At 38.0% G+C, this 13,836-nt stretch overlaps 1 protein-coding gene across 2 annotated transcripts in view; it reads right to left on the minus strand.

The window, feature by feature from the left end:
- Positions 1 to 13,836, minus strand: part of jupb (junction plakoglobin b) — a 129,787-nt gene that overhangs the window by 58,580 nt on the left and 57,371 nt on the right. For both annotated transcript variants that reach the window (XM_049476357.1, XM_022683027.2), the window contains exon 2: positions 1,054 to 1,095. In XM_049476357.1, coding sequence (XP_049332314.1) covers positions 1,054 to 1,066 — 13 coding nt within the window. In that variant the 5' untranslated portion in view covers positions 1,067 to 1,095. The remainder of the gene's footprint in view (positions 1 to 1,053; positions 1,096 to 13,836) is intronic.

A 13,836-nucleotide genomic window follows, 5' to 3' on the forward strand; every position in this document is an offset into this window, starting at 1 on the left:
TACAGTTGAAACAGCAGCAGGAGGTGTTCTGATTTCTCTGCAGGATGGGAGGTAGACCAGCGTTTGACTTTCTTCTTTGACGTGCTGTTCTGCACGGTGCTCCACAGCGCCCTCTAGCGGTATGAGAGAAACACATACCGGTTCATGTTCACCCCTTGGTATACCAAATGAACCATTATACCACCCAGCACTAATGCTAATTTACCTCAGCTAATGCTACTATCCTATCCCTGTACAGCTCGTATCTTTCAGTTTAGAAAACAGACAGGTTTAAAAAGGTTTTTAACTGCAAGGCCATATTTAAGCGATCTCTAGGTGAGCTGTCAATCATGCACCACACAGCTTGATTTAGGGCGTGTCAGTATGTCTTGGCTATCATAACAAAGGGAAAAATATGCCCTGTGCAGCTCAAAACATGCAAAAGAGCAAAAAAGAGGGAATCGTGTGTGCGCTGAAGAAAATGTTGCTCTCGAGCTTCATTCGGGTGCTTTTTTTCCTTGTGCGCTGTGTGAATTACCTGCAGCAACAGTTTGTGCTCAACTCAGTTTTGTGCGCTCGAGTTTTGAAAGGGGTGGTTTTGACAGTTTGGGGGCGGGGTCAGGGTCGCCTCCCTCAGCAAACGCTATTGGCAGATATCTCCAGGGTTTGTGACGGTCCGCCTACATCCACGAGCCGGAGGAGGGGAAGACAGAAGGGCCACAGGAGGGTTAGCTAAGTGGCTATGCTACAATCCAAACAACTCACTCTTCGGCTCTGTCTGCCCGGGTTTAGTGACCAAAGTGACCCGCTCTGTCTGCCCGGGCTCTCGCCTGTAGCGACCGACTTGTATTTTTGCGCCCTCGACTTTTGACATTGATGTGGCGCCATAATAATCCCCGCCCATTCAGTATACAGTAGTTTAGCCCTGCCATCTTATATTTCAGTATGAGGATAAAAACAATCATAATAAAGACAAAAAGACGAGAACGATAAATAATCGCCAGCGGGCACAAAATAAGTAATTTCTTTTTTTTGGCAGTTCTTCACTTTTTTTTTTATAAGTAATTGACTTACTTGGCATGGACATCTCCACTGTCCAGTCTCACCGCTGGCTGTCTGTGAACACAACAGAAAAAAAAGAGAGATAAATAAACATGTTCAAATTTGAAATTCACAATTACTGTCTATTATGTGGCCTAGTTTTGTTTATTTTTTTTTTTCTGTATGTTTGACCACCCATATTGTATTCAGCATAACACCGATCTGAATAAAACAGTACAAAAGACTGTTTAGCTTTGTTTATTGACCCGTCTAAACAGTCACGGTGGATGGTTTTCTCCTGTCTGTGATTGCTCTCAAAATGCCTGCAACCGCTGATAACAGTTATTTATCATGCGATGCTCAGGAGTGCCTCAAGGATCAATACTGGGAACAATGTTGTTCAACAGCACTGGAACAGTATATGAGACATAAATAATTGTGTTAATATTTCAAACAGCTGTAGGATTCACCGGCATGCAGACGACATTGTGTTGTGCTCCTTTTTTTGTCTCGACAATAAATCAAAATGCAATCTTCTGTCTGCCAGCTGCCTCGCCTGCAGTCGCCTGCAGTCCATTGCTGTGTATCTGACCTCCGATCTTACATTAACCGTATAGGTTTCACTATAGTCTATTAACTCTTCCTTTATATAACTGTGCAAACATTGAGGACTGACATTGAGAAACAATAAATCACTATTAAAACAAATATTGTACAAGATCTACAGATGTAGATGAACACATATGTAGTACACTGTTCAGTGACTGACAATCATGGTAACGGTTGGGCCTTCAAATTTATTTAAAACTTTTTTAAGCCTTTCTTCTGGGACACCATTAGCGTACATAAAACAAGCCCAGTTCCAAAAAGTTGAGATGTTGTGTACAATGTAAATAATTGTAAATAAAAACGGAACGGTTGCTGTGTGGTTGCTATGGTATTCTTGCTGGGATATTAAAGATTGTTTTATGCTTGAAGGGTACTGTTAACAAATTGCTATGCTTAGCCTGATCAAAAAAACTACTTTTCTAAACAATAATTTTTAGATAGTCTTAGAAATAATTGTAATAAATTATATTCATGTCGTTTTGGTATATAATGAGAATCATTGATAAAATGATAATATATTAATGTATAAATATACTACTACACATTTTTAAGGAGCAGTGAACTTTTGATTCAATTTAGGAATATAGAGATATTAAAAACGTAAAAATAGAAAATTCAATATAAATTGAAACATAAATAAATCAAAATAAATTGCTTAAGTAAATATAGTGGCTCATTCATGTTAATAGGCTCTTCTTGCTAAAAAAACAAAAAACAAAAAAAAAAAACATAATGGGTTGCCAGTACAATAATTACAACAAGGTATCATGACAGACCTAGCTATGCTATATCTGATGATTACTATGTGGTTAGTAGATTTTTTTTTCCAGACTGTGTATTTTTAAATTGTTCTGGTAACGTCGCTGCAACCTCACTTATGTCACTTCTGTTTTTATTTTTGGTTCTGGGAATGTTGTAAATTTTACTATTGCATACAATATGATATGGCACACCCCTATCTGAGATATAAACAAATACAATAATTTTATTAGATTTTTAACAGAGGTCAATGATCTAGAATGTCATTATGCTAATAATGCACTTCAAATATCTCCATATATCCAGTATTGAAGTAAAATAAATGATAAAGGACTCTAGTAGTCTCTAGTTGATATAAATACGATATTTCAGGGTATTTCAGGGTATAAAAAAAATTGGCAATATTATTGAGTATGATGTGATATGGCACACCCCTACTTTTAATGTTTGCATAATGTTGGTATTCATATAGCTGGAAAGGTTCTAATATCATTATCATGCAAACACTAATTATGTCACATGTTTTCAGAACGCTTCTAGAACATTATTTCTGTAACATTACAGTCTAACCTTCCTGCAACCTTCTCAAAATGATGCTAAACGTTCTTATTACATCCTCTGCTAGCTGTGGTTCTGCTCGCTGTGCAGTCCCAGGTGTTTGCTAGGCTAATGCTAATCAAGGCTATGAATAAAAGATTTTGTGGTTCACCGTCTGAAATCATCAGACTCCTCCTCTCCCCTCAGACGTTTCCTGCTCGATTTAACTCCAGCACCTCAGTGTTTATATAGGATACAGCATGTGCTGCGTTAAACACAGCCGTAGCCTCTTCTGCTCGTGTCAGCAGCTTGAAAGAACTGGGGCGTCTCATCTATACACCAGCCTCAGACTTCAGCTTACTAACCTGATTAAAAACGAGGCGTTGGAGGATTAGAAACAGTAATTGAGTTGACTTAATTATGTGACTTGCTGCAGTTAACTGTAGTTAATCATTTGGTTCAATTAACTTCTAATTAAAGATGCTGCAGTTGAATAAACTCTACATTGACTTGCGGATGTGCTTTTTCCATTTAGACTGATATACATCTCATTAACTGGCCAAATGTACGCAGACGCCACGCCCTCCGGCATTTCTCCTGAAAGCAAAGGAATTAATAGGCTAGACTTCCCATACTGCTTTGAGGAGAACAGGATTGCATACATATCTAGGAAATTCTGGTATAGGACTGGCTGTCCAAACACGTTTGGTTACATAGTGATGATTTACTGGAGAAATGTTAACCAAAAAAGAACCAAAACATTACAATTTGAGCATTACAGAACACTATTGATTATTACAAAGATAATTAACCCAATTGCTGAAAAATAACTTACATCACATTACGGTATTCACATAATAAAATTAAATAACGTAACGTGACGTAACGTAATAACGTAAATAACGAGTAGTAGCTTTTGTTGAATAACCCATCTCCGTTCGCTTAGAACATTCCGAAATACAGGGTTTTAGTCGATGCTTACAACAGGCTTAAAATGCTACTTATTATAAACAAGCTCAATGTAGCTCCACACTTCATTAACAGAAGTCTGAGGGTCCTGATATTTAAAAACAAGGCACTGAGAACTTTGAAAGTGCACAGATAGTTTATTTAAAAAAATGTTTGTACACACAGTACCCTGAGGTAGTTATCAGGGGGCCACAATAAGTCTAAAACTTATGAGTACGATCAAATGGGTAGCATAGTGGAACAGATTTTAAAATTAATTAATTATTCAATATTATATAGATATTTCCACAATAGCTGAAATTCATGCATTTCTACAGAATTAAGTTCCCCTTTCCCATCTATTTGTTCATGCCCGTCAGCCGATTTATCGTGACTCAATTTCAAGATGGCAGTGACTAGAGAACTACATTAACTCCTTAACATGCTTTGTCTTGTATACAGGCTACAGGTGTAGGTGATACAAAACTCTTTTTTCTGCAGTAAAATATCTGTTTTATAATTTACATTTGGAAACTTTGAGGGATTTGAAATCTCCTACAGGACACTTGGAGAAGCTGCCTGTTTTCTCTCTATTTCACTTAATAATTCCAGATCAGTAACAGGAATCAACTTCTGCATGTTTGAAAATAGACATAAAAAACTAGACAAACATAATGAAACTAAAGGTTTGGAGGACATGAACTGTTTGATTTGTATTCAGGAAAATATTTATTTTAAAATGAAGTTCAGGAAAGAGACAATTTTAGCATTTTATTATTTTTTTTTTTATATATTTTCTATTACAATTACACTTTTGCTTTTTAGTTACATTTCTTACCAAATATGAAAGCTTTTTATGTAAAGCTTGAATAGAAATCCTCAAGATTTAGTGGTGTAATGTCAGGCAGACAATTGACAAAAATCCCGGCCTATCAAGGGGTTAAAATACTATGTGTGTTTCATGGAATGAGCTCCATCACCAAGTGCAATGCAAGTCCCTAGACTCTGTATAAAAACCCAGCGTGTTCTCTGGTGTGCAATCTGATGGACAAGATGGGTTTTGGCGGTTGCCAGCAGAATGGTACTTCTCTGGCTGCATGGTGCCAAGTGTAAAGTTTGGTGGAGGGGGGATTATGGTGTGGGGTTATTTTTTAGGAGTTGTGCTCAGCCCCTTAGTTCCAGTGAAAGAAACTCTTAATGCTTTAGCATACTAAGATATTTTGGACAGATTCATGTTCCCAACTTTGAGGGAACCCTACGGATTAAGAACAGGATGTCACTCAAGTTCATATATGTGCAAAGACAGAAAAGTAAATATTTTTTTTATCCATAGTAAAAAAACAACAACTATCATTTACATTTCCTGGCAACCATTAGACATGGTATAGCAAAAAGAGTTAGAAGTACCAGAGCAACCACCTAACAACAACCTAGAAATCATTAGACATGTGATAGATGTTTGTAGGATACAACTGAATACTTTCTAAAACCCATTCTAGCATCATAATTTACAATACCATCACAACTGTATTGAAAAGGACATTGACCACTTAGCAATACCTCGGCAACCATCAGGCATTACTGACTAGATCCTAGTACCCTGCCAACCATCTACTAACCATGTTATATCATTCAAGCCAACACCTGAAGCACCATAGCAACACGTTCAACAACCAAGCGAAAGGTTTAAGTTTCAAGAGCAAAAATATGTGTCCTTGCCTTATGGCTGAGTTTATTACAGCCAATGTATCCTAAATAACTGTATGCGTGTGTGTGTGTGTGTGTACAGCAGAAACACACCAGAGACTAGACTATTTATAAAAACTGCAGAACAGAACCAGCGCACAGATCCTTGAGGAGCAGCGTAAGGAACCGCAGGGAATCTGAGGTGCTGTACTGAAGTAGAGCAGGGAGTATCTAAAGGGAGAGGAGGAGTCGGGTGTTCTCGGGTGAAAAACTCCACTACTTCACAACTTACAACCAGAGCTCTGACCGAAATGGACCCCTACTCCCTCCTTAAGGCTGAGCTCACATGATTAAACTGTGTAGTTACACAGACGCACAAACAATAAAAAAAATAAAAATTTTTCATCCCCAGCCTCAGAAGATAAACACACAAATTCATTTTAGCCAGACTAAAGCTTCCTCTTAGAAACCATACACACAGGACACACTGTTCTTCAAATGGTCAGGACCTCACAGAACCACTACAGAGAAGGTATCATTGAGGTGGTGGGACATTCTCACTGCTAGACTGAGAATAATCCACCAACTGCAGGGGTGTCCAAACTACGGCCCGCGGGCCATTTGAGGCCCGTTTCCTTTTTTGGAGCGGCCCGCGAGGTATTTTAGAAATAGAATGAAAGTTGGCCCGCTGTTAAGCAGGTTTTTATAATGTGAGATGCAAAGGTTGAACGCTAGGTGTCAGAAACTGGCCAAAGAGTCTAAAAGCGGAGAGAGTGTGATTTCTAGCGCAAAAAAACGGCCAAAGAGTCTAAAAAGCAGAGAGAGTACGCAGTTTTAGCGCAGAAACGGGGCAAAAGAGTCTAAAAGTTTAAGGAGTTTTATATTAAGAGACATCATGAAATGAAACATCAATTTGAAAAATCTTAGTTTACACAACACTGTCAAAGATAAAGATAGTAAGTCAAGTAAAATGGTGTGTAAATGAAAGTAATCAGGAAAATGTATTATTTTTATTTTAAGTGGTATATTTCATGATTTGTTTTATTACAGAGTCTGTGGCCCGTGACTTCAAATATATTTCTCCTTCTGGCCCCCAACAAAAAAAGTTTGGACACCCCTGACCTACTGAATATATGCAGCTGCCAGCTGTGCAGGAGCATTTAATAGAGTTTACAGTGAGTGGACAAACAGAGAATGTTTAAAAACTCCAGCAGCACTGCTGTGTCTGATCCAGTCATACTAGCACTACACATACTTTAACACACCATCATCATGTCAATGCAGCCACTGCAGCGCTCAGAATAACTCACCACACAAATAATAGCTGCTCTGTGGTGGTCCTGTGGGGTCCTGAGCATTGGACAGCAATGACAGATTGAAGGGAGGGTAACAATGTAGCATTAAAGGAAAAAAACGGTGTAAAACGGTCTTTGGTTGTAGTGAAACATGACATGAGTAAAAACTTTTGCCAAATAGCTCAATTCCATTCACACCCAGCATTCCGAAAGTTTGGGAGGGGCACTGGGTGATGTATGGGTTTAGGGGTGGGTTAGGAGGGAGAGCTGATTGGGCTGAGCTGAAAGCAGCGAGGCGCAGACTGTTGAAAGTCACCAGAAGGGCGGTATTATTGATTAATTAGTTTGCATATTGTGCACTTTGTTACAGGGACACATCATTCACACCTACAGAACAGTTGAACCTGTGAGGGCACAGCAGAGGTGGAAATGACCGCAAATAAAGGTTTTAAGTCTAGATTAAACAGGACTAGTACGTTTTATTACTTCAAAGGGACACTTTTCGCTATTAATAATAAAAAATATATATTTTAACCAGTCCCAGTCACCTCAGCCTCCCTACTCTCGTGGAGTCCTTTCTCCGATTGTGGGCTGAAGCGTTTCTTAAATGTTAGCCCAGCTGGGCTAATCAGGCTATTTCCCTAAGATGGGCACTCCTCAGCGAGGCCGTGCCATGCCATGGGAGGGCAGGCCCATGCTTCTCTTTTTAATAAACTACCTGTGCACTTCCCAGTGCCTAGTTTTATTTTTCAGGGCCCCCCAGAATTCATCAATCAATGATGTCTGGAGCTACTTTGAGTTTCTTAATGGTGTAAAATTTGTGATTTCTTTTGCATGGGCAAGGCTATGCCCCTATCACTAGCATTGGAAGCCTGTTAGGAGCATCAAATAAAAGCACTGGATTTTGGAATGCTTGATGTGATTGGAGGTGGACTATTTGACAAAAGTTTATACTCACTACAATCCAAGTCCATTTCACACCAGATTTCTCCTTTATTGTTTAAAAAAATCTATTTTAAAACCTTTTTATTAGCAAATAAATAATGGTCCAGCTTTATTAACAATGTTGCCCCAGCAGTCTAAAAAAGCATGTCATATTCTAGACATGATCAACAGAGGCTCTCATTCTTTAATGAAGTATCTTTTTAAAGTTTTGAAGGTTCATTAAAGTCCAAAAAAAAAATCATAATTCACAAAGTTACATTCTAAAAGTCTGGCATTGAAGAAAGGAAACTGTCTGGGTCAGACAAAGACAAAACTATGTTAGTTACCGGTCTTATTCTGCACTCTACAGCACGGCACGGAGGGATAAAAGAGAGAAAAGACAGAAAGAATGAAGTGAATTCACACAGAGTGACAGGCGGGGGCTTTACACACTGACAGCAGCCAGCAGTTAAAGCTAAACAAGACCAATAAAGGCGTGGGGTAATTGACAGCAGCTGAAAGATTGCAGCTGCCACAGAATCTCCAGCGGCGTTGCTGTCTTCTGATAAAAAAACACACAGATGATGCTGAAGCACCTCAAAGGACATCATTTACAAACAGAATACAAAACGCCGGCTTATCACCGAGACATGCTTTCTCTGATCTGCACAGATTTTATTGAAGTTAGAGCAGAATATAATAGAATGTATATTTATAAAAGTTTATTACTTGGCTGATGATCTTAATCAAAACATTACAACACAGGTAGGACAAAGTAGTATTTTGAATCTTGCCCAAGAAATCCTACTGGAACACTGAATTGCATGACAGGCTGGGGAATCAAAATGGTGTTGATACCAACTATACTGTACCAATCACTAATAAAACTAATAAAAAGAGCTTTATTTAACGAGAAATTAAAGTTGTAGAATTGGTTTATGTTAGTTAAAAAAATATGCACTTCATATACAGCAGGGGTGTCCAAACTTTTTTTTGTTGGGGGCCAGAAGGAGAAATATATTTGAAGTCACGGGCCACAGACTCTGTAATAACACAAATAATGAAATATACCACTTTAAATAATACTTTATTTCCTGATTATTTTATTTACACATCATTTTCCTTGACTTACTATCTTTATCTTTGACAGTGTTGTGTAAACTAAGATTTTTCAAATTGATGTTTAATTTCATGATGTCTCTTAATATAAAACTCCTTAATTACGGCAACTTTTAGACTCTTTGCCCCGTTTTTCTGCACTAGAAATGCGCACCCTCTCCGCTTTTAGACTCTTTGGTCCGTTTTTCTGTGCTAGAAATGCGCACTCTCTCCGCTTTTAGACTATTTTACCCCGTTTTTTTTTTGCTAGAAATGCGCACTCTCTCCGCTTTTAGACTCTTTGGCCCGTTTCTCACATGATCGGATCGGGGACGTTTCCTAACAGTACCATTCAAAAGTTAACTTTAAATCTAACAAAATTTCAAATTTCTAAATTTAACATAACTTAAATTCAGTGGTTTTTCATTATTTACATCCAAGCTATGAAGAAAATTGTAGTCCTTGAATATCCTTGCATGCTGTCGCAAAGACCATCAAATATTATGATGAAACTGGCTCTATATATCTGTACTGTACAATCAAATGAGTTCAATATAGTTCAGTGTTTTGTTTTTAATTTCCTGATCTTGCTAATTAATGTATCTGGAAATGGATTAATTATTGCTGAGTTCTAAAAAGTCCTGCCTTTTATGTTTCTCGGGAGTCATCATAGCTAGACAACAGAAGATGACGCAGATGTTTAGATCCTTTGACCAAATGCCATTCCTGGCATGCTAGCGCTCGCAGGGTGCTGCTGGTGGTGATACAATTCACCATAGGCGTAGGAACCGGGGGGGATGGGTGGGACATGTCCCACCCAATATTGGAAACAGGTGGATTTGTCCCCCCCAAAAATTATATTGTTTCGTTCAGATCAGCTGTACTATTAATGAGGAGACAGACCGGACCAATCACGGAGCCGGTTCAGGTATTAAGTCCCGCCTCTCAGCACAAACAGCCAATCAGCTTGCTGGTTTTGCGGCCCGCGGTGTGCTAGTGGGGGAAGCCCCGCCCCCTCGCTGTGAGATTTAGCAGCGGGATCGGGCTGCAGCAGCTTCAGCTGATTAAGATCTGGATATACGGGGATTTTTCTAAAAGAAAGGTAACGGTAGGCTAACCACATAAACTGTGATGATGTTTCTGATAGCTGGTTAAAAATACAAGACTCTAAATCAGCACACAGTTTAAACCCACTGTGATTAATAAACTGCAGCTGTGTGAGTGAGTTAGCTTAACTTTGGAATTAGCTAGATTGGAAGTCAACGTTAAAGAAAAAATAAACTATATACGTAATGTTCAACTTGCCCTGTACCTGATCAGCTAATTACTGTTTCATATTTAAACTGTCTTTATTAATTTAGGATTACAGGATTTACTGTGAGCAATAATGAACAAAAATTCATTTAGTTAACTAGTTATCTAGAAGCCAGATGTAGTGGATAGTCAGAATTTAGTACAGTACTTTATGTTTGTAGTTTAAAGCAGTTTCTTAACCCTGATCACTGCCCCAAAATTGTGTTTTCCACCTGATCCAGCTGATCAGCTAATAAACAGTCATTTACTGAGTTTACTGAGTTTAATCATGTATATCCAGCAGTGCATTAGACACATCATACCACCACTTACTTTATTAAATGTCTTTAAAGCAGAGAAAGCTCTAGAATATGTAGAACAGTGTTAATATTCAGTAGAATATGTAAGAACAGGGTTCACAGTAAGGCCACATGTCCTGACGTTTATAATTAAAATCTTTATGAAACGTAAAGTTACATTCTTTTACATAAAAGGACACCAATCTTTAGAAGAGCTCTTAATAGAAAAATAAAAGCGTAGGATTTTTTTTAAAGAGTGGAGAAAATGTAAATATACAACAGAATTGACATGCCAATACATGATTATAATAATAATAATAATAATAATAATAATAACCAAATCTGTTATATTATTTTAAATATTAGGTGATAACTGATCATTTTTGTCAGATGTATATGTATATGCATAATTTTTTTCTTACAACAGTAAATGTAATGTGAAGTAACATGTTTAGGTTGTAAAATCACCTTGTTAACTAATAAAAAACAAAATACAGAAAAAAAAATATTATTTGTGATTAAAAGTAATTTCCACAAATGTTGTTCTAAGAAACTATAGGGTGGACTTGGGTTCATATTGGCAAATGTGTCCCCCCCAATATCAAACCTGCTCCTACGCCCTTGCAATTCACATAAGAAAGCAAGAATCACCAGCCATGACAGTGAGGAGGAAGGAGAAGACATGGATTTGTTGGCTTCACCAAATGTTGTAAGCACAGAGTCAGACGACCACCTGACTACAGGACACCAACAAACAGGAACCTGAGATTAAAGACATAGCAGTAGCATCTGCTGTAGAGCTGCTGCCAGAGCCGTGCCAGAGTAGTGTGTGGTCGAGCATTGTCCTGTAACTGTTGAAAAAAGGGTAGAGGCTTTGGCTGCAAGACTTTTTTGTATTGTGCTATCAAAAGCCCTATCCTGACAGGATTATATCTCAGGGGGTGATAAAACTCAGTGATAAAACTCTTGCATCTGGACTGCAGTTTAAAAATAAGGAGGACCAGTGAGGTTTTTGGCTCTCTCGACCACATGACATGACGTTGGCGTCACATGATGGCGGCATGACGTCTAAGTGCTCTAAAAGACGTTGGAGCAGAGAACAGACACTTATTTCGGTTTGGGTCAGAGCCAAATTTAGGCAATTCGTAAGTACAGTTCACAACCAGTTCACAAAAGTGTGGCGTCTCTGAGCTGTGTCCATTTCCACTCGCTGTTGTGTTTACGTAGATCTCTGTGGAAACCCCCTGAGAACTAATTCCGTCCAGATAGAGCTAAAGTGCCTGTAGTGTAGACCAAACATGATTTGACCAAGTTTACCAAGTGTCAGTAAATTTTTTGGATGATGAATGTATTTGGAGGAAAAGTATGTTATCTTCTAGAAGTTCATTTAAATAGGTAATGGAAGTCAGGGGCTCCATGAAACTTTACTTGGGACTTTCTATGGTTTATGTTCATAACAAAATCATTTCTAAAGTGTTTGGCCTCTCCAGCCCTCTGTAAGGCAGAAAATATATACATAGAAAAAAAAATCAGCACAACTGCTACTCCTCCAAGGAGTGGTCACTCCAAGGGCACAGCGAATAATAATGATCCTGGAATTCACAAAGTACCCCAGGGTAACATCCAAGGACCTACAGACCTCTCTTGCATCGAGTAATGTCAATGTTCATAAATCAAACAGCAAGTAAACACTAAACAAGAAGGGTGTTGCTTGGAAGGACAGCAAGGAACAAGCAACTACTTTCCATAAAAGCAATGCTGTACATCCAAACTTTGCTTAAGGCAACGTTCTGTGAGCAGCTGGATTCAAAATAACATTTTATTAGTTGTTTTTTTCACATAAATACTTCATGTTCGGCAAAAATCAAACAATGCATTTTTACATATGACCTTCATCCCCACAATTATTGTTTTTTAAAGGCATGCACAGATCATTTGTGGTAGCCTAATACTGTTTTTTTAGAGAGAGTAGACATAAACAGTACACTATTAGTCAAAAAAGTTTATATTATGGCAAGAACTACTCAACGAAGTAAAGAAACAAAAATACTTTAGCAAATAAAGTTCAGCTAATCAGAAACTTTGAAAGTATCATCAAGAGCCGTTGCAAAGACCATTGAAAATGTAAGGATGAAACTGGCGCTTATCAGGACAGCCCCAAGATGTTATTAAAATAGTTTATTATTCTCAAGTGATGCATTTTTTAAGCCAGTGGCTCAAACATTGAATTTTTATCAGACACTTATAGGTTTGGAACTAAACCGTTGCAACCCTAGCAGTGTGGTAATGATGGTGACCTGTGGTGTCTGGCTAGAGTTGTCTATGCAAACAGACAAGAGACTGTGGCATAAATCAATTCCACATTCAATACAGGATGTGATTTGCATATCCCAAAGTTCAGTGCAGCACTAATTAGCTTCAATAGGACTGAGTTAAAGTCACTGAACATGATAGTAGTCCCACATTTAATTACATTTGTCCTGTCAGTATATCTCAGTGTACCTATGTATTTATCTATCAATAACTCTCTCTCTCTCTCTCTCTGAGATTCAAGATACTTTTATTGGCATGACTGTAATGAGGAAAATATTGCCAAAGCATTGTAAAAATAACAACAAAAATGTTCTCTCTCTTTCTCTCTCTCTCTGCTACACAGTTGTAAGGCATGTGGGAAATTGCTTTTTTAATTGTTGTTGTTATGACGGCTGGGTTAATCTCTCTCATATACACACACACACACACACACACACACACACAGCTGGATGGTGTTGCCAGCAGTGTCCAGGGACAGTTCTGAGTTAATTAAAAAGTGCTTAAAGACTGGAGTTTCTCTGAAGGATAAACAACCAAACCAGTATGAATAAATAACAGCATGTACCGAGGCTCACGCACATTTATTACACAGCTTTATTGCGTTACACTTCCCTTCACGCTGCAGGCAAACGCAAAAAAACATCCTCTTTATACCTCTTATTACATTATACATTGTAATATTACTTACCCTAATTCCCTCTACTAGCTCCACCCACTAATGTGTTCTTACATTGATTCTGGCACTCAGTTTAATGAACTTGACAGAATGCTGCCAAGAAATATCCAACCCTAAAGAGAGACTGTAGCACCACCTAAAAATGCTTATGAAATAGAAACAGTGTTTCTTATATTTACTTCTTATATTTTACTTTTAATTTGCTGAAGACAGTAGAAAGCCAAGATATTTTATTTTTTGTCCGCTCAACTTCATTTCAACATTTTACATTTTTCAACAAGCAAATGCAAAACCACATGCTGCACACATTACAAAGGCATGCCTGTCTTTTGAAAAGCAATGACACAGGGTTCTGAATATTTTGGGAGATTATAATTGA

The sequence above is a fragment of the Astyanax mexicanus genome, chromosome 3, assembly GCF_023375975.1.
Source record: "Astyanax mexicanus isolate ESR-SI-001 chromosome 3, AstMex3_surface, whole genome shotgun sequence".
NCBI classification, from domain to species: Eukaryota; Metazoa; Chordata; class Actinopteri; order Characiformes; family Acestrorhamphidae; genus Astyanax; species Astyanax mexicanus.